This window comes from Mercenaria mercenaria, chromosome 12 (genome assembly GCF_021730395.1).
Source record: "Mercenaria mercenaria strain notata chromosome 12, MADL_Memer_1, whole genome shotgun sequence".
Lineage (NCBI taxonomy): Eukaryota > Metazoa > Mollusca > Bivalvia > Venerida > Veneridae > Mercenaria > Mercenaria mercenaria.
The window spans coordinates 67,991,476-68,014,233 of record NC_069372.1 but is presented as its reverse complement, the minus strand read 5'-3'; the positions used below and the strand labels follow the sequence as shown (position 1 = coordinate 68,014,233).

General features: G+C 35.7%; 1 protein-coding gene across 2 annotated transcripts in view; it reads right to left on the bottom strand.

Moving 5' to 3' along the window:
* Nucleotides 1–22,479, bottom strand: part of LOC123534530 (G-protein coupled receptor 143-like) — a 33,737-nt gene extending 11,258 nt beyond the window's left edge. Inside the window, exons 1-8 of one of the 2 annotated variants that reach the window (XM_053520280.1) lie at nt 21,991–22,479; nt 20,381–20,621; nt 14,199–14,548; nt 9,497–9,597; nt 9,040–9,128; nt 7,763–7,855; nt 4,024–4,136; nt 2,402–2,510 (exon numbers count right to left, since the gene is read on the bottom strand). In XM_053520280.1, coding sequence (XP_053376255.1) covers nt 2,402–2,510; nt 4,024–4,136; nt 7,763–7,855; nt 9,040–9,128; nt 9,497–9,597; nt 14,199–14,478 — 785 coding nt within the window. In that variant the 5' untranslated portion in view covers nt 14,479–14,548; nt 20,381–20,621; nt 21,991–22,479. The remainder of the gene's footprint in view (nt 1–2,401; nt 2,511–4,023; nt 4,137–7,762; nt 7,856–9,039; nt 9,129–9,496; nt 9,598–14,198; nt 14,549–20,380; nt 20,622–21,990) is intronic. The other variant, XM_053520281.1, reaches the window with a different exon arrangement.
* Nucleotides 22,480–22,758: the final 279 nt, after the last annotated feature.

Here is a 22,758-nt window from a genome sequence, read left to right as displayed (position 1 = left end):
TAGACTTTAGAATCTGTCCGTAGCTATTCTCGTTATTTGGGCATTCTTTTATTTATCGATATGGTAGCATGGATATATTTTCCTCGCCAGGTTTAGAAAATGCGGGGGGTGTGGGGGGCAGCAGCCCCCCAATTATGAAATATACAAACTAAAAAAGCCTTACCTTTATTTAAACCATACAGGTACTGGATATTGCAAATTATGCAGATTTTACCTACGGACAGATTCTAAAAGTGCTCCATTAAATGTATGATGCCTTTAATTTCCATGGATCAAATAATTAATAAACAAATCGGCAAAATAATGAACGGTTTGATGAATTTTTTAACGATGTCGCCACCGTCGGATCTTAGTAAGTAATTAGTAAAGGTGTTTGCCATGTTGTTTTTTTTGTTTTTTTTTAATGTCTTTAAAAGTTAGGAATGGATTTGAAATGTAATCCTGTATTAGTTTTACCAAAGTTACCAACACAGAAAATAATAGGTAAGGGTAGATTTCTAGGCACCAAAAACACAGCCCCAGAGCCATGCATTTACATTGTAGGCCCACAACAAAAAGAAGCTAAAATGGAAAAATATTTCAGACGGGTTGCTTCAAACATCCAACAACATTTTAAAATACAAAACTTGCTTTAGAGGGATACGCACTTTCTTTCAAAAGTCCCCCTTTATAGCTATAATATCACCATTTGCTTATGGGAAGTGAAAAAAATTTCAACGCGACGCGCATGCCGCGGGAAGGGATACCTCTCCAGCACCCTCCCTACCGTTCCCGAGAAAACAGGTGGCTCCAACTTTTTTCAGCCCAGTGTGGGCCCTGATATTGTGGAAGAAATGCAGGTAGGTTTTACTTCTGCCCCAAGGTTATTTTTGAATGTATTGAGCAAAATTCAAAACAGACCCACAGGATTTCACCTTAATTTTTCAATGTTGCAGTTAGAATTCTGTCTCATTAAATCTGTTTACTTGAGGCACCCTAGAAAAAATGATATTGACAGTTTTATTTTGTGTTTTATAATTGTTTAACAATAGTTTGATGTTTCTTTTATCAAAATTAATGCTGCAATGAATTCTCTGCAAACGTTTTAGATAGTGGCCATCACACTGAAATTAAATTTTGTCTCTACTTGAGCTTGAGGAAATACCATAAATTATACAAAATTTACAAAAAACAGCACGGTAAAAGTTGTTTAAAATTTGCAACACAGTGCGAAACATGGTCAACTTTAAAAATATACCAAGCAAATGCCATTTTTTAAACATTACTATTAGGTGTCCAATACCCTAATAATGAGAAAGTTATGAACAGTTCAGTATTTGATGAAAAAAATATAGTGGCCATTTTGTTTCAACGGCAATAAAAAACAAAATGGCAGACTAAACTGAATTCTATATATTTATTTGATTTGTTTGTTTGTTTTGGGTTTAACACCATTTTTCAACAGTATTTCAATTATGTAACGGCGGGCAGTTAACCTAACTAGTGTTCCCTGATTCTGTACCAGTACAAACCTGTTCTCCGCATGCAACTGCCAACAACCCGACATGAATCAGAGGTGGAGGACGAATGATTTCAGACACAATGTCTTTTATCAAATCGTCACGGAGAACATACTCCTCGCCCACGGCTCGAACTCATGACCCCGAGATCCTTAGATCTGTGCTCTCCTTACTGAGCTAAGCGGGCGGGCAGATATTTATTTGAACTCTGTGAAATAATTTCTTTACTTGTATCAACTAAAATGAAGGAAAGTACCATGCTTTACATTTTAAACTCGATATCAATCTATTTATGGTTTACATTTTAGGTTCAAGAAGCTCAAGTTACAGCACACACTCCTTCCCCTTAAAGGTATTTTGTCCTTGACCTTTCTGAATCATGTAGGGAAGTTGTCAGTAATATAACAAATGTAAGAAAAGACATGAAAGCTTTACCACAATGTAACACAAGAATATTGCTGTTCACTGCCATTAAACCCAACAGAACAAACCTCATAAGTTGTTTATAAATCATGACAGTAGTGGGGCTGAAACCAGTCTTTTGAAAACTGAGACAATATATTTTTGTTTGTTTGTTTGTTTTGGGTTTAATGTCAGTTTTTAACAGTATTTCAGTTATGTAACAGCAGGCAGTTAACCTAACCAGTGTTCCTGGATTCTGTACCAGTACAAACCTGTTCTCCACAAGTAACTGCCAACTTCCCCCACATGAATCAGAGGTGGAGGATGAATGATTTCAGACAAAATGTCTTTTATCAAATTGTCACCATGAACATACGCCCCGCCCAGGGATCACAATACATTTTTGAGTGTGTCCTCCATGTGATCATTAAAACCAATACAGATTATCTTTTTATTACAAAAAATGTCTCATACAAATGCTGAATTAAATCTTGACTTACCAAACAATGAATGCAGTAGTAATAATGATGAATTTTATAGATACGTTATCCATTGTCTGTCTTTCAAGGGTTGAAAACCTCCCAAAATGTCTTATAAGGGACCTCTTTACTGTAAAAATATTTCAAAAGTTACATTAAACAACAGCTCAAAGAATACGAATTGCCCCCCTTGATGCACTCAGTAATTGTACAAGGAACAGAAATTATTTGGTCACTGTACACAAAAGTTCTACTGTTCTGGGACAATGTGACATTGACATTTGACCTATTGACCTCAAAATCAATAGGGGTTATCTGCTGGTCATGACCAACCTCCTTATCAACTTTTATGATCCTAGGCCCAAGCATTTTCAAGTTATCATCTGGAAACTGTTTCACAGTTCCGGGTCAATGCAACCTTGACAGTCCTTTGGCCTACTGACCTAAAAATCAGTAGGGATCATCTGCTAGTCATGACCAACCTCCCTATCAACTTTCATGATCCTAGGGCAAGTGTTCTTGAGTTATCAAGACTGTTTAACTGTTCTGGGTCACTGTGACTTTTACCTTTGACCTACTGACCTAAAAATTAATAGGGGTCATCTGCTGGTAAGGACCAACCTCCCTATCAACTTTCATGATCCTAGGCCTAAGCGTTCTTGAGTTATCATCCTGAAACGGATTGGTCTACGGACCAACCAACATCTGCAAAACAATAAACCTCTTCTTCTTCGAAGGGGGCATAATTAAGCAATTGATATTCACTATTTACAAAATTTCTCCATAAAACTGAAATTCATCAAGTTACAGCATATATATTGTAAAATTCCCCTACCAGAAGATGCATTTTTCATTATGTCTTATCCTAAGAACCATATATTTATCAAATATTGAAACGAATCCCAGAATCTCACTTTGGGTGACTAATGAACAGATGACAGATGGTTGCTGGCTCCCAATTAGTTGCCCGTCATCACTGAGGGTTCAAAACCTTGCTTAGGGTGAAGTATCATTTCAAGTAAGGAAACCATCCAGTTGGCTCACAGGACAGTGTTTATACCAAGGTGCTGGCTTGTGTCTGAAATAATTAGGACTGGGACAAAAACTTGGTTAATCGGATCCGATCTAATTACTAGGCGAAACCGGTTTCAATATTGCAAAACCGCTAATTGCTCTCAAAAATAAACATCACAAATCGTACTTTATCTTTATACATTTCTTTGACCAACACATAGACCTGCAATATATTTCTGCTCAAACACATCAACTTGAACATAATCAATAGTCTAGGATTTGCCTGTTGTGATATATCTAAAATAAAATACACCAAAATATGAGTTATTAATTATCACACTGCTTGCAACCAATAAAATTTAAAAGTTTATTAAAGTTCCTAATGAAGTCAGCTGCTGGAAGTACCTTGGATACGGTCGTCAGGAAAGAAAACAGCATTTTCAATATGGTGGCCGATTAACCGGTTCCATTCAATTTCATACAAATGATTGTCCCAGCCCTAGAAATAATACAAAAAGGGGCACCAGAAGTCTTCCTCCAACCCAAACAGCGGAAAGTCACCACATGCCTTATATTTAAGTCGATGTGACAATTACCACAACAAAAGTTACATTAAAATATTCATTTACCATTATTATAAGATTTATAAAAGAGAATGATGATCAGAAGAAGCACAAAAACAATCGGAAGAAGAAATATCACATAAATCACTGCTCGGTTCACTTCCAGCTTCGCCCCACACCTGAAATTGTGAAAAAAAATTGCTGCTTTATCATGTTACTGAAACAAACTATTTGTGAATGACTGAAAATGTATGAATCATCTGTTTTGTGCTTGTTCCAGAAAACAAAAGGAAATATCACTGCACCCTAGAGTGCGGACAAGAGTAAAAAGGCCGATTTTTCGATAATTCAAGGGCCGTAACTCCAAAATGCCTGGACTGATTTGGGTAGTTATCGAACTTGGCCGAGGTCTCATGGTCAAACACATTTTGTTCAAGTTTAGTGAAGATCGGATGAGAAATGTTTGATTAAGAGTGCGGACACGAGTAAAAAGGCCAATTTTTCGATAATTCAAGGGCCGTAACACCAAAATGCCTGGACCGATTTGGCTAGTTATCGAACTTGGCCGAGGTCTCATGGTCAAACACATTTTGTTTAAGTTCGGTGAAGATTGGATGAGAAATATTCGAATTAGAGTGCGGACAAGAGTAAAAAGACGGATTTTTGGTAATTCAAGGGCCATAACTCCAAAGAGGCCTGGATCGATTTGGCTAGTTATCGGACTTGGCTGAGGTCTTATGGTCAAACACATTTTGTTCAAGTTTGGTGAAAATCGGATGAGAAATGTTCGACTTAGAGTGCGGACAAGCTTTGTGACAGACACACACACACACACACACAGACTGGAGTAAATCAATATGTCTCCCACACCACTGTGTGGTGGGAGACATAATTACTCCGCTTTCAAACTATTTAACACAAACATTCATTTAATCATAAATATCAAATAACTTATTATACACTTTTAATATAAATATTTTGGAAAATTAAAACAAACTGACAGTAATTTAAATTTACATTGCTCTATGTGGAAATCTGATTCCTTATTTTGCATGTGCCTTGGCTACTTGACCTGGTAAAAAATAATCCTTCTTTCAGATATATTTACCATCTTCTTTGTTTAAAATAGAACTTTATACAAGCAAATATGTCACCAGGACAAGGATACGCCCACTAAGTGACATTAGAGCATGAAAGTGCGTGTGCACTGAGTAATGACACTTTCACAATAGAACATGTAATATAGTATACTGAAGATATGGACTGGAAAAGAAAAATGACCATACATATTTAATTCACCTTAACATGATCAAATATTTCATCCTCTTTTTAGGTGAAAGTTTGTACTACATCATTTAAACATCCTTCCATGCATATGAAGTTATAGATCAGACAAGAAATATGACATAAAATCTTTGACCTGAAGTGTATTCTTGACCATTCATTTATCAGTCTGAGTCTTGGACATGACATTTCCTCTTAATACGGTACATGCTTGATTCAGAAGTAAGTTAATATTCAAATATCCATCTTTGTGTAAAAATATACAAAACATACAGACTAAAAAAAATTATGCAAAATAGTGACGTCGTTGATCTCTAAGTTTGACCTTGAACTTTGGACTAAAGGTCTAGGCCTTACATGGACATCTTGTATCGGTGACTGTTCTATTCAAATAAAAGTTATAGAAAACTTTGACCTTTTAGTTCGGGGTCTAGGTCTTTCACACAACATATTGTCTAGTTATGGTGAATGTTTGTAGATTTGTAAATCTATAAAATTACATGGCAATGTACAAGCAATTTCAAAATTTCAAACAATTTCATATTCAAAATCTGAAATCAAATCTATAAATCCACATTAAAACAAGAGGGTCATGATGACCCTGAATCGCTCACCTGAGTAATATGAGCCACATGTTTCAAATGGCAAACTGATGCTAAAATATTATGAAACACATTCGTGGTCACTGAAAGTCAGTTTTAAGATTAGTGTGCAAAACTGGTACATACAATCCAAATTTCAAGGCTGTATCTTTAAAAACAAGAAAGAAGTTCAGAAGGTTTAAGGTCACAGCCAATCACTTGGGGTCATCAGGAAATTACATTTAAACAGTCTAGGAAATATGATCTGATAATTTTTGAAGTACCTTTTCCTATCTAACTCATATAAGCAGTGACCCCAGGGCGGGGCCTCTTTTTACCCAAGGGGCATAATTTGAAAAATTTTGGTAGAGAACCACAAGGCAATGCAACATACCAAATATCAAAAGCCTAGGCCTTGCAGTTTCACACAAGAAGATCTTTAAAGTTTTTTTCCTATATAAGTCTATGTAAAACTTGAGACCCCCGGGGCAGGGCCTCTTTTCACCCCAGGGTTATAATTCGAATAATTTTGGTAGAGGACCACAAGGAAATGCTACATACCAAATATCAAAGGCCTAGGTCTTGTGATTTTAGACAAGAAGATTTTTAAAGTTTTTTCCTATATAAGTCTATGTAAAACTTGAGACCCCCGGGGTGGGGCCTCTTTTCACCCAAGGGGCACAATTTGAACAATCTTCATAGAGGACCATTAGATGATGTCACATGCCAAAATATCAAGGCTCTATGCCTTGTGGTTTTGAACAAGAAGATTTCTGAGTTCTGCATGGAATTTAATTCTTTGAACAAGCTAAAAAGGGGCCTCCGTGGCCGAGTGGTTAAGGTCGCTAACTTCAAATCACTTGCCCCTCACCGATGTCTGTTTGAGCCTCACTCGGAGTGTTGAATCCTTCATGTAATTGTGTCGGTGTGATGTTAAACCCAACAAAATAAATAAATAACATTAAAAAACAAGAGCTGTCCATCAGACAGTGCGCTCGACTTTTCTCAGTGCTTGACTCTGAATTAGAGCTTTGCCAGTAAAAAAAATTCCAAGTTAAAAAGGGACATAATTCTGTCAAAATTAAAATCAGAGTTATGGGAATTGTGTCTCCTGGTGTAGACTTTGATAGAAAATAACTATTTTGAGTTTCAAGTCAAAAGCTTTAATAGTAACAGAGATATTTGACTTTATCAAAATATTTTTTTTTTTAAATTCTAAGTTGAAAAGGGGCATAATTCTGTCAAAATTCAAATCAGAGTTATGGGGATTGTTTCTCCTGGTGTAGACTTTGATGGTAAATAATTATTTTAAGTTTCAAGTCAAAAGCTTTGATAGTAACAGAGATATTTGATTTGACTTTATCAAAAATTTAACAAGAAATTCTAAGTTAAAAAGGGGCATAATTCTGTCAAAATTCAATCAGAGTTATGGGGATTGTTTCTCCTGGTGTAGATTTTGATGGTAAATAAGTATTTTAAGTTTCAAGTCAATAGCTTTGACAGTAACAGAGATATTTTACTTTATCAAAAACTTTAACCAAAAATTCTAAGTTAAAAAGGGGCATAATTCTGTCACAATTCAAACCAGAGTTATGGGGATGGTTTCTCCTGGTGAAGACTTTGATAGTAAATAACCATTTTAAGTTTCAAGTCAATAGCTTTGATAGTAACAGAGATATTTGACTTTATCAAAAACTTTAACCAACACAGACGCCTAGCCGACGCCGGGGCGAGTGCAATAGCTCTACATTTTCTTTGAAAAGTCGAGCTGAAAAGGAGCCATTCTGGTCTAGACTATAAACTTTCATGACAACAAATATAAATGACTTCACAGCATTCACTGGTGTGTTTATTCTCTGTTCACTTGTCTTTGCGTACTATGGCAATGTACTGTCTACAATATCATGAATATTTCATTATTTTATGGAAACAAGTCTTACTTGTCTAAACTTGGCTGGTATGCCAGAACAGCAGCCAGTGCACATAGAGCAGCAGGAACAACCCATCCAAGGAAATACTGCAGACACAACGAGCTGAAATGTTACAGTTTTACATATTTTCATAATCCTTTCATAAATGGACAGGACAATAGAGATGACATTGTCATACTGGGTAGCTAATTAGCTAACTTCCAAATTTACATTTAAATTCAACTTGTCTTAAGCAGTCACCTCCTGTAAACAGTCAGACTGTGTCATTCCCTTGATTGACTCCTTAATACAGGTAAGTCTGTATCTGCAAAGATCATCATTTTTTGTTGATGCATTATTTCAAATTTATATACAAAATCATGAATAGCTGAAGTAAATAAATATCACAGTACAGTTTGTAAAAAGCACATCACATTGTACAGTTTTTGGCTACGTTTCTAGAGGTCAATGACGGTTATCATGATTTCGTCAGATCCATGAAGAAACCTGTATAAAGTTGGAATTAATCCAACTAAATTTTCAAGGGGGGTGTGGGGTGGGCAAGATTTGCTTTTCAAATCCGAATTTTTTTTAAAAAGGTGTCTTCACTTCTTCAAAAGACACAATGCTTCTGTCGCTGTATGCATTTTTAGATATAATGATCATTTCATGTTATCTATGTTAAATTACAAATATGACATTATAATTGTATGAAACAATCTCAGACTTTTGGAAAACATTTTCCTGAAATTTAATTTTACGTTTATTTGATTTCATCACTTTTCACAAAGATCCACTCCTTTCTTATGCCATGGTGCATGGGTGTTTTCAAATTCTGTTTGTCATGACAACACAAATAGCAAATATAAGTAAAATATTTTGGATATCTATATTACAATATACCAGTTTCTAGTTCCTGCATAAACACGAGAAAAGTTATTCCTGTGTTTTAAATTATGATACAATTGTTGTCATTACCAAATGATGGACTGACAACTTTGAATTTAGATTTGTAACTTATGACCTTACTCTTATCCTAAAATCTTTAACATTTTGCTAAAACTTTATTAAATGCTTTAATCCTGTTTCATGTTGCTCTTAAAATATTGTTAATTTCTTAAAATGTTATCAATTTCTTCTTGAATTTTGTAAGTTAAATTTTCTTTTTAAAATGCTGTTAATTCTTTAGAGTTTGTCAATTTTTTCTTAAAGTGTTGTCAATTTCTAATTTGAACTGTATGATTTTAAGATTAACTTCATGTATGACACTATTTAGATAAAGTGAGCCAGTCTTGAATAAAACCTACCTCCTTTTACTGTTACTGGTCATAAAAGTCTCAAGTCCATAGACCAAGTGCCAAAATATAACACTCAGAAAGAAATATTGCACCCATAGCTGAAATGAAAGAACAAACTTATCCTATTTATTCATGTACATGTATGAATGCATGAATGAATCTTAATAATATTATATTCAAACAGAAACAGTACAATAAGCAGTAATTTTCCTTTGATTTCGGAATCGTCAAAATAACTGGCATTTTCCATAATTTCTATATGTCTGATACCCATATGGAAGTTGGCAAATATGGTCTGAACTCAGTCCTAGAAACATGCATGTAATAGTCTAGTGGAGACATTTTGGAGTACCTCAAGAGAAAATTGTTATTAACAACATCAATGTCTTTACTCTGTCAGTTAGTCTCCAAACAATTATCAGTTTAAAACTTGCCTATAATTATATGGTCTGAAGATAGTACTTACTGTAGAAATGATGCAGAAAATGTGTTTTCCATCCTGGTAGGTTGAATCATCTGGTGGGGGGTAATATTTACCTAGCCACACACTGGATCTCACAATCAGACCTAACAAATAGTAACACAGGCACATTAAGTTCAGAGTCAATGAAAGAGTTTCTGACTCATGTTATAGGCTTTAGTATAAACAGCTAGGCTTATTCTAAGAAAAATGACATCAGTAAATCTCAAAGATTCTAGACAAGAGTGCCATGAAGGCCCTGTATCGCTTAAATTTGTGTATATAGCCAGCATTTTCAAACATGAATTAGATTTCATGAAGATAAACATTCTTGAAAGACTTCATGTAGAAATTGTGGCCTCTAGAATGTTAGCAAGGTTTCTCTATGGATTGACCTTGGGATCTATCATCTAGCGTTTGACAAGACGACCCAATTTCAGACTTGATCTAGTCTAAGATTTCATTTCTAAGACAAACACTATGATCAGGTTTCAAGCAGATTGGGTAGAAAATTTTGCCTATGAAGTAACAAGACCTTAAAAGTTTCTTTCTATAAACATACCTAGTTTTGACTCAGATGACCCAGTTTAAAACTTGATCTAGAACACTTTCATACTCCACTTTAAATTAACAGAAGTTTACAAATTGTTTTGAAAGTAAACTACATTTTATCATCAGCATCATCACAAGGTATGTGGTGTACACTCTTTGTGTTTTTTGCTGCAAGAAATATCTGGCAGTGATAGAATATCTTTTAATAAAGATTCTCATAAAAAAATGTTATATTAAGGTTTTCAATTGCAGGATTTTGATACAATATAACCTTTCATTTATTTATTTTTTTTGTCAACTGAATTTGGAGAATTTTTTGCCATCCATTTGGGGAAAAAAACATACTTTTTCAGCTGGGGCATACTCCATTTACAATAGTCAGTTTATTAAGGAAACAAATCCCTCAAACTTAACCTGGAATTATGGAACCTGGCTCAGACTTTGATGAAGGCGAAAAGTTATGAATACTTTGAAAGCAATACAAGTAAACTGCTAACATGAAAAACTTCCACTAAAATTTGAACTAAAAAGGGACGTATCATAATATAGCAAAAATGTAAGCAAGAGTAATGAAACCTGATCTGTGAGGTCATTCCATGAGGCAAATCATGTGTGTAGAATTTTAAAACATTTGAAGTAGTTTATAGAAACGAGCTTATATGCAAAACTTTCACAAAATTTCCAATTTAGAAAGGGGCATAATTTTGACGAAATGAAGGCTAGAGTATGTAACTTGTCCTGTGAGGTCACCTCAGTAAGCCCATGTGATGTCTGAAAGCATTCCATCTAGCGATTTCTGAGAAAACTGCTTACATGCAAACCTAACAAAGCTTTTAAGTTACAACAAGGCAAAATTTTGACAAAATAAAAGCAGCAGTTATATAGCTTGTCCTGTAAGGTCACCTAAGAGGCCAAACTTTTTTTGACACAGACGCCAATGCAGAAGCTGACATTGACAAAGGAAGACAACAGAAAATATCAAAAATGGCAAACAGTGAAACTAACAAGGGCTGTCTGTTGACAGCGCGCTCGACTATTTGAAGCATTGACAGAAGTATAGGGTCAAAATATTACCTGAGATTTTCAGACAAAAGAAAAGGAACAGATAAGACAAACAATGTACCTGCATTGTGGAATTGGGTAAATCTTGCACTATATGGCAATGTGTGACCATGTTGGTAAGCAAGTGTTCAAAGTTTCAAAGCCATATATCAAACAGTTAATAGACCAAATATCGAATGGTATGCGAAACCTAACTAATTTCTATGTCCAAATAAGGGCAATAACTGAGCTAAAGTCCTTGTCCTAGGTAAGTAGATTATGAAGGTAAACAAGTGGTCAAAGTTTCAAAGCCTTATGACAAACAGGTAAGGCACAGACTGGTACGAAATCTTAACTGATTTCCAAATCCAAAAAGGGCCATAATTTAGCCAAAATAGTTGACAGAGTTATGTACTCTTGCCTACAGATTGGAATCTTAAAGATAAACAAGTGTTAAAAGTTTCAAAGCCACATGTCAAATAGTTTTGACAAAACTTGGATTTGTAAGAAAACTGAACCAATTTCTAGGTCAAAAAAGGGCCATAATTCAGCCAAAATAGTTAACTATTTTGAGTTATGTACTTTTGCCTACAGATGGAAATCATGATGATAAACAAGTGTACAAAGTTTCAAAGCCATATGTCAAATAGTTTTGACAAAACATGGATTTGTACGAAAACTGAACCAATTTCAAAGTCAAAAAAGGGCCATAATTCAGCCAAAATAGTTGACAGAGTTATGTACTCTTGCCTACAAATATCAATCATGATGATAAACAATTGTTCAAACCTTCAAAGCCACATGTCAGATAGTTTTGACAAAACATGAACTTGTACAAAAATTATACCAATTTCCAAGTCCAAAAAGGGCCATAATTCAGCAAAAATAGTTGACAGAGTTATGTACTCTTGCCTACAGATGGAAATCATGATGATAAAGAAGTGTTCAAAGTTTCAAAGCCATATGTCAAATAATTTTGACAAAACATGGACTTGTATGGAAACTGAACCAATTTCCAAGTCAAAAAAGGGCCATAATTCAGCCAAAATAGTTGACAGAGTTATGTACTCTTGCCTACAAATATAAATCATGATGATATACAATTGTTCAAACTTTCAAAGCCACATGTCAAATAGTTTTGACAAAACATGGACTTTTCCAAGTCCAAAAAGTGCCATAATTCAGCCAAAATAGTTGACAGAGTTATGTACTCTTGTCTACAGATAGAGACTGTTATATTAAACAAGTGATAAACGGTTCAAAGTCATATGTCAAACACTTTACACAAAATGTGAGCTGGTACGAAAAACTTAACCAAGATTTCTAAGTTAAAAGGGGCCATAACTCAGCCAAAATACTTGATGGAGTTATGTACTCTTGCCTAAAACTGGACATGGTGATGGTGAACAAGTGTTGAAAGTTTCAAAGCTTTATCTCAAAAGACTTTGTCAAAAAGTGGACTGGTACGAAAAACTTAACCAAGGTGTGACGCCGACGCCGTGGTGAGAAGGATAGCTCTACTTATTCTTCAAATAGTCGAGCTAAAAATGATGCCTAGCACCAGAGTACCCTCATCTGTTTCCCAAACTAACAAAAATTTAATAAAACTGCTGAAAGTTGTATGCAACAGTTGAAGTGCAATAAATTTTCCTCCTTTTAAATAACATACATAAATTATAACTTAGGCTTTAAAATATGCACTGATTCTCCTCTACATTTCACTAGATCAAAAGAAAAATTATTTCCATAATATTAGATAATATCAAGAAAAATTGAAAAATATATTTGATATCTGAATCGCTTAACAAGTGCTCTTTACCTATAAATACATGCACATTGTCTCCATTAATACATGAAATGATGAATAGTTTCAGTAACTTAAGTGCATACATTATATTAACTTGTGTTTGTAAAAACTAGTAGTCACAGTTAACTATCTATTAACCATAAGAAATAACCAGTTTACATAAGCATACATATGAAACCTATTTCTACTTTAAGTATACATATTTCTTCAAACTATTTAGGTAATTGCTTAAAAAAAGAAGAGCTGTCGGAGGACAGCAATGCTCAACTATTCTTCAGATCTGTCTCTAGAGGAAATTAATGAATGAACATTAATCTTCAAAAAGGGACAAAATTTTGTAAAAAGTGTAAAGCAAAGTTATTCACTGTATGTAAGATCATCAATCCAGTCCCATTAGTTGGTACTGAGATACCCGAGCTTAAATTATATGCAAAATCTTAAACAAAAATTGTCAAATATTTTGTAAAAGTAAAACAGAGTTATGGAACCTGTGCAATATAAGTCAGTTTATCACAGTGAATAATTGTGTGAATAATCAATCCATTTAGAGGTTACTAAAATACCAGCTTACAAACAAAAACTTGACCAAATTGGGATGCTGACACAAACGCCGAAGCACGGGCGAGTCCAACAACTCTACTTATTCTTTGAAAGGTCAAGCTAAAAATAAAATAGATTTAAGGAACCGGATAAGTGTGTGAAGTTTCCATCCATTCCAAAAAGTAGTTACTGAGATACCAGCTTATATACAAAAATTTAACCAAACTGGGACGCCAGAAGTCCCCTACCGGTGAAAAACAATTTTAATTGACCTTCAAAAGTGTCTTTGACCGACAACCATGGGTCATGTGCGCGACACATAGTCTAATCATGGGAAAAATTTCTGTGTAGTACTACAAAAATCCTTCAATGCAATTGAAATTAATGGAGCAGAAACAAATTTTCAATTGACCTTGAACAGTGACCTTGACCTTTCACCGACAAGTATAGATCATGTGTTGACACATTGTCTCACTAAGATAATCCATCAATACATATAAAAGTTATGGAGCAGAAACAATTTTTACTTGACCTTCAATAGTGACCTTGTCTTTTGACCTACAAGCATAATTCATGTACATGCATAATCTACATATTGCTCTCTATTCATATACTAAGTTTTATCAACCTAGCTTGAATACTTTTTGAGTTATCGTAGGATCCAGATTTGCAGACAGACAGACGGAGACAGGGCATTCCTATAGTCACCTTCGGTGTTCCACCTGTAGGGGATTAATAACCTATTTGAATGACATATAATTCTCTTACCAATATTAGCGAGGCTACCAGCAGTAATGAGACATTTAGTCACATGGTTCACACCAGTACCCTGTGCAAAGTTGGTCTGTCTGCTGGATGTTGTCACTTGTCTGGATCGCCATGGTAACACTAGAGCAAAAGTTCCCAGAAAACTGGCAATAGAGACAATCAAACTGATTATACTAACAACTGTCTCTTCAAGCAATGCATGATTTGGTGGGATGTCACTGTTGATTATGATAGACTGGTTACCAAGGCAACAAGATGACACAAAACTTGCAGATGCCATTTCCACTCAAAAAGTCTTGCATGACCTTTTTCCAAGCATACATCCGAGTAAAATATTTGCTTGCAAATCTCTGAAATAAAAAAACAAAAACAGTTAACTATAAGTGATTAATTTTATGACACAGTAATAATTCTCTAAACATTTTCTATATTACCTTCAGTTTTCCGGTCAAAATATCTTCAATCAACATAAATGAGCACTTAAAAACAAGCAACAATGAGTATTTCAGAGCATTTACAAAATGAACTGAAAATAGGTCTTGATCATGAGCACAGGTCTTGAGGAGTAAAAACTATATAGATGGTCATGGAATAAGATATGCAAGATTTACCAGCTATACCTACAGATGGACATGCAAGATTTACCCGCAATATGCAGAGATGGTCATGGAGTAAGATATGCAAGATTTACCAGCAGTATGCACAGATGGTCATGGAGTTAGATATGCAAGATTTACCAGCAGTATGTACAGATGGTCATGGAGTTAGATATGCAAGATTTACAAGCAGTATGCACAGATGATCATGGAGTAAGATATGCAAAATTTACCAACCATATGTACAGATGATAAAGGAATAAAATATGCAAGATTTACCAGCAGTATGCACAGATGGTCATAGAGTAAGATATGCAAGATTTACCAGCTATATGTACAGATGGTAAAGGAGTAAGACATGCTAGATTCAACAGCAATATGTACAGATGGTCATGAAGTAAGGTATGCAAGATTTAACCAGCCATATGTACAGATGGTAACAGAGAAAGATGTGTAAAATTAAACAGCAATATGTACAGATGGTCAAGGAGTAAGACATGCAAGATTCAACAGCAATATGTACAGATGGTCATGAAGTAAGGTATGTAAAATTTAACAGCCATATGTACAGATGGTAACAGAGAAAGATGTGTAAAATTAAACAGCAATATGTACAGATGTTCATGAAGTAAGGTATGCAAAATTTAACAGCCATATGTACAGATGGTAACAGAGAAAGATGTGTAAAATTAAACAGCAATATATACAGATGGTCAAGGAGTAAGACATGCAAGATTCAACAGCAATATGTACAGATGGTCATGAAGTAAGGTATGCAAGATTTACCAGCAGTGTGCACAGATGGTAAAGAAGTAAGATACATGTATATGCCATATTTAACAGCCATATTTACAGATTGATGGTCATGGAGTAAGATATGCAAAAATTTGATATATCAGTTGTTTTTGTTAACTGGGGAAAGAATGACTTATGTCCTAACTGGGTGCACCTTGAATATTGCAAGTAAGTTTTTAGCATGGCAAGTTTTTTAAGAAGCCTTACTTAAATTTGGCCTATTGGGGTGAATTATTTTATGATTTGCTATTTTATAGTTGTCATCCCTCCAAGGGAAGGGACGGCAACAGTCAAAAGTTATCTACAAGAGGGCCATAATAGCCCTATATCGCTCACCTGTTACCACTTAAGGACAAGAAGGTCAAAAAATCATAATCAAGATCAATCAAAAGAATTATGAGAAAATATAGTTAAAATTTTCTTAAAGTTACTTCAAATAAAATTATTTTAAAATCAGGCCAGTAGTTTCATGCTCAAAGGATTACATCAGAGGAGGATAGAAGCAAGTTTTTGACTGATGAAGCCCAAGGACAGGAACAAGAAAGGGAAGAAATTAAAAATAAATCTAAGTCCTCAGAAAAAATATCTAAGTCCAAAGGACAGGAACAAGAATGGGAAGAAATGTAACCAAAAAGAAAAAGAAAATTATTACAAGGTACAGGTATGTCAAAATACACCTAAAAACTGGGGGTACCATCTGTGTTGTACCACAGGAAAGTGGTCTCGGTTTTTCCCTACAGTCAAAAATAAAAATGTTACTAAATAAGCTATTTATAGTAACATAAAAGGGAAGTAATTAAAAAAATTTATTGTAAGTGAACAAAAGAAAGATCTACCAAATAAAAACAAGAGCACTGCAATGCAACGCAAATGCAGACCAATATACACACAAAACAAAGTCATATGACCTTTGACCCTTAAGTGTGACCTTGACCTTGAAGTGAGCCATCCAAAACTTGCACTCAGTACATCATTTCGATGAGATGAACAATTGTGTCAGGTTTCTTACAAAGCGGAAGGGAAATTGCTATCCAACAGACAGACAGACAGACGGACGGACACCGAGGCAATAACATAATACGTCCCTTTGGGCATATAAAAAGGAATCAAGATCTTATGGTGATACAAGTTGTGTGCAAGTTTGGTTAAAAACAAATCATAAATGAAGCTGCAAACAAGGTCAAAATAGCTAATTTTGGCCCTTTCAGGGGCCATAACTCTGGAACCCATAATGGGATCTGGCCGGTGCAAGAAAGGAACCAAGATCTTGGAGTGATTCAAGTTGTGTGCAAGTTTGATTAAAATCAAATCATAAATGAAGCTGCTATTATGCAGACAAGGTCAAAATAGCTAATTTTGGCCATTTCAGGGGCCATAACTCTGGAACCCATTATGGGGTCTAGCCAGTTCAAGAAAGGAACTGAGATCTTATGGTGACACAAGTTGTGTGCAAGTTTGATTAAATTCAAATCATAAATGAAGCTGCTATTGTGCAGGCAAGGTCAACATAGCTAATTCTGGCCCTATCAGGGGCCATAACTCTGGAACCCATAATGGAATCTGGCCAGTTCAAGAAAGGAACCAAGATCTTGGAGTGATACAAGTTATGTGCAAGTTTGGTTAAAATCAAATCATAAATGAAGCTGCTACTGTGCAGACAAGGTCAGAATAGCTAATTTTGACCCTTTCAGGGGCCATAACTCTGGAGCCTATTAAGGGATCTGGCCGGTTCAACAAAGGAACCGAGATCTTATGGTGACACAAGTTTTGTGCAAATTTGATTGAATTTAAATCATAAATGAAGCTGCTATTGTGCAGACAAGGTCAAAATAGCTAATTTTGGCCCTTTCAGGGGCCATAACTCTGGAGCCCATAATGGGATCTGGCTGATTCAAGAAAGGAACCAAGATCTTAAGGTGATACAATTGTGTGCAAGTTTGGTTGAAAAAAAAAATCATAAATGAAACCACTATCGTGCAGACAAGAAAAAGCAAATTCTGGCCCTTTTATGGGCAATTACCGGTACTCGAGAACCCATGATGGGATCTAACCAGTTTTCGAAAAAAAAACGAGATACCATGCCAATACAAGTTTTCTTCAAGTTTGATCAAAATTGCTTGCAAAATTAGGTCTCTATTGTGTTCACAAGAAATTGTGGACGGACGGACGGACGAAGGGCGATCACAAAAGCTCACCCTGTCACTATGTGACAGGTGCGCTAATAAAATGGTAAAGAATTCAAAAACAATTGCATTCTTCGTAACTCAAATTTTTCCCAGTACCTTAATATCAGTTACTGTACCCACATTATAAAAAGCAAATCTTGTGACAAATATGGCAGCTGTACTTACTGCAACTTATTCCATTTTTGAAGAAACAAAATTTTCAAATTACGAATTATGTCTAGGAAACAAATGCACATAATGCAATAGTTGTACTCAGCAAACATGACTACATATTGTACTCATATAGGTTAATAGACCCCACTCCCCCCACTAAAATCTGTCAAGCATACATTTTTACAATTAAAAGCCCAAGGTATGGAAATTTTCATACCTACTTCACTTGCACATCATTATTTATTATAATACCATTGTGTGACATATTTCTATGCATACTGGAAATTTTCTTTTCGTTTACTCCTTAGACATATAATTGATAGCATTTATTTAACACATACAAAAGTAATTTTTGGAAAAAAATCTCTTCTGATTATTTATCTTTGAAAGAAATTCTAAAACAAGAAAAATATATTATCTTTTTGTGTAAAATATAGTATGTTGAAACTGCAGATGACACTGTTACTTAATTTAGAAACAAAAGCTATCAATATGCGTTTAGATGCAAAAATAACCAGGTATCTAATGTAGAACTAATGGTGAATAATGAATGTTTGGTCAACTGAGACTTTTCTTTCTTAGTTTTTCAACCAGTTAACCCTTACACTGCTTAATTTCTATAATGAACTCGTCAATCTTTCAATTTGGACAGTACCTGTTAAAAGGGTAGCTTACCAAAAAGATACTGACTGAATGGCAAACAGTGCAGATCTTGATCAGACTGCACAGATGTACAGGCTGATCAAGATAATTCATCATCATATCCTGTGTTTATCTGTCGACTGCTGCGGGTGTCCCAGTAACTAGGGTAGGCAGCAGGTGGCTAGATTGTTTAACACCCAGTCTCCATGCTTCTCTGTCATGTGGATCAAAGCTGTCAAGGTTGTAAGCCTTCAAGTCCCGCTTGACACATTCCAACCAGGTCTTTTTAGGTCTCCCACGTCCTTTGGAGTTTGGTATGGACATACTCAAGATTGAGTCGATGCATGAGGATGCACGAATGACATGGCCATACCACCTCAGGCGTCTGGTACGAATAGCTTCTGTCACCTCCTGTAACCCCAGCTTTGCGTACAGTGCTGCTATGGGTACGTCGTCATTGGGTTTGATGCCACAGATCCATCGGATCATTGACCTGTCGTTTCGACCGAGCCGCTGTAAATCTGGAGCAGAAGGCGCCCACGTTCCACTACCATGCAGTAGGGCAGAACGGACACAGGCATTGAACACTTTTCCATGAGTCTTGAGGGATACATGCTTGGAAGTCAGAACTGGCAGGAGTTTCTTGAACTTTCCCCAGGCAGTACAACATCTGGAAATGATGGCAAGTTCACAGCCTTCACCAGCACACAGCATGTCACCAAGATAGCAGAAACTGGCTTCCACATCAAGCAGAGTATCATCCACATCTACTTGAGTGACTGGTCTACCATCAATTGGCCTTGCCTGGCCACAGCATCTAGGACATACGTATGATGGATTGGCACTCAGTCTTCCAATGATGCCACTGCACTTCTTGTGAACCCAATGTCTGCACTTGGAACATTCGATGGAGTTTACCCCAACACCACTCCAACAGACCGCGCAAGGAAAAGCACCGGAGTCTCGCAGAAGATCCAGACCAGAGCCAGAGATCATAAACTTGGTCTTCTTCATGTTCACTCTCAGACCCTTGTCTTCCATACCATTCTTCCATGGTTTCAGCTTAGTGACACATTCCTCCAGTGAATCGGCGATCACAGCTAGGTCGTCTGCATACAGGAGCTCCCAAGGCACACCTGTGCGGAACTCGCGTGACAGAGCCTCCAGTACGAGGATGAAAAGTAGGGGACTGAGGACAGATCCCTGATGAACTCCAACTTCAACTCCGAACTCCTCGCTGTACTGCCCGTTGACTCATACACGGCTTCTTACATCAGAGTACATACCCTGAATGACACGAACAGCCCATTCCTCAACACCCAGACTCCTCAGTGCCCACCAGAGGACTTTCCTTGGTACAAAATCGAAGGCCTTCTCCAAGTCGACAAACACGATATAAAGTGGCTTGTTTGCAGCTATGTAGATAAGATCAATTATATTTTGAGTCGGCAAGAGGAGTAACAATACAACACAAGCACTCTAGGTGCTTTTGAACAGACTATGTACATGTATTAACAAATTTATACTATAAACAGCTTGTTTTACTTTCGTTGTTCCCTATAAATTATAGGGAACCAAAGTAAAACAAGCTGTAAAAGAAAGACATGATTAAAAGAACTATGAACATTAAAAGGTCTATTTTGAATGAATTAACCTAAAATATATCTAGCACAAAGACAGAACATAAAATTACATAGCACAGTCAGTGAAATCTAGGTCAAGATCTACACTGGTTGCAAAGGCAGAATCAATGGTGTCCAGCATGATATTTAGGGTTAATAGTATTTTAAATTTAGCAGTCTATAGTTACCATGTCATCACAGACACAGTTTGCTGATCAGCATGTTTGTTGACACTTGATCTGTGTAGTGACTTTTAGACAGCTTGTTGACACTTGATCTGTGTAGTGAGTTTTAGACAGCTTGTTGACCCCTTATCTGTGTAGTGAGTTTTAGACAGCTTGTTGACCCCTTATCTGTGTAGTGAGTTTTAGACAGCTTGTTGACACTTGATCTGTGTAGTGAGTTTTAGACAGCTTGTTGACCCCTTATCTGTTTAGTGAGACAAAGGTAATATCTTGGTCATGTGGCAAAGTACCTTTTTTCTCTCAAAATTTTGGCAGGCAGGACAATTAAACTTAAATTCTGAACTGGAGATGGGAGGGACCAGTGAAATACCAGGATTTTAACCCTCCTAACCAAGACAACACTTGTATGGACTCTAATATGAGTAAGAATGACAAATCAAGTACGTTTCTGAACATTAAAACTACTAATGATTTTTATGGCATGTTACAGTCATGCCAAAGACTTGACAAATAATTACTTTTTCAGGTTTTTTTGTGCAAAAGTGTCCACTGCTGATTTTTTCTGCTGCATGCATGTGGTTTATGTTAATACAGGAAACAACAAACATAACTTTATGCCGGCCTTTTTAACACAAAAATTTAACAAAATTAAAATTAAACTAACCGGTTTAGGAATGTGTTGAGTGCATACATTTATGCTCGCCCTTTTTGGGAGCATAAAAGTAACTATGCTTGCTGTATACATCTCGCAGACCTTTGTTATCTATTTTGACATTTAAACAGACTCGCAAAAACATCGCAAACCCGTTACAAAAAAGTTTTTTTTTTTTTAAAATATGGAAATTTTGACATAATCTTGAAATAGGCAGTTCAACATTTTATACCTAACGCACAACAAGCCACTTTCTTTTACTGGGAATCATAACATTTATCTCTGTCGTAGGCTTAGGAACTACTTACAGAGTTACTATATGTAACAAAAATATAGTCTGTTTATTTAAAATACTAGTAAATAATATCTTGTATTGATGTTATGCCTTGGACAGACTGATTTCGATAGCGGACCAGTATCTCATCAAAACATATACTCATACCTTGAAAATGTCCTTTCAAAGTTGTCAAACAATATTTACATTAGCTTGTTGCAGTGGAGAATTTGAGTGTAAGAACGAATTGAAGACAAGAAGGCATCAAGCCTTCATTTAAGCTCAAGATCTGCTGAGTTTAAAAAAAAATAATGCACCACATATGTAGCCCATGCACAACATATGTATCCCATTCGGTTTTTCGCCCATACTGTAAATATTTTTCTAGCAAAGTGATCGCCATATAATTTTTCTTCTGGGTGGGGTTTAGCAAACGGAAGGTTTCGAGTGCCAAATTTAAGCAGGCACAGGGCGATTACAACATATTTCCACCTGAAAATGAAAAATGTTGCTAATATTCAGTCATACCGCTTCACGGAGAATAGGTTTTTCTCCGTCATTTCTACAAATACAGGTAAAGTAAATGCACTTACGTGTTTGGTAATGTATACTCGGTTGCACTGCATCGCGATATTTTGGCAAAACAACGTCATTTTCAAAAAATTCAATCACAAATAAAAAACTCACCTGGTTTTCTGTGAATTGTTCACCACATACAGCGAACTTGCCCTTTCCGAACCAGTTTTTAATTTTTTTATCGCTTTACTTCGTCAAGTTTATATTTTAAATATAAATTTCATCTTAAATGCTGGACAAATATATCATGATTAAAATAATGTGAAAAGAAATTCGAAACAAAACATTGTTCGTAACAGATTTCTGTAATTGATCAGACTGGTACTGTGCGTAATCCGGGTCATACTCGCCTATTTCGAATCACCACAAATGACCTGAAATGGTTTTCTTACTACTATCCAGAACAACATAAAACGACCATCTTGAATCGAAAACTGAAATTATTTTATGTCAGGAATAGAAATAATCGCATTTAAGGCCAATTAAATGACTAAAACGATAGGCATGACATCCTTCTTTGGCATTATTGAAATATTCTGTTTTAAAACAGTCATGTGGGCGGTCTTGTCCAATATGTGATTTAAATAGTCACATTGTATAATAATACATCCGCCTTTTTCTTTAACATCTGGCCATGGGTAAAAACAATAACATAAATTAATATTTTGGACAAATTGAATCAATATTTTTTCTGCAATCTTTAAACAACGTACAGCAGAACAGATGTGTGATTCGGAATAGGCACAATGTATGCCATCTATATTTCCTCTTTAGGCATCTCAATGGTCAAATTGTTTTAAATGTGGGATATATGACTAGAAAGAGCATAAAATTTCCTCTTTTTAATCTCCCTTCCGTTTCATTTTATTAAAAAACTAG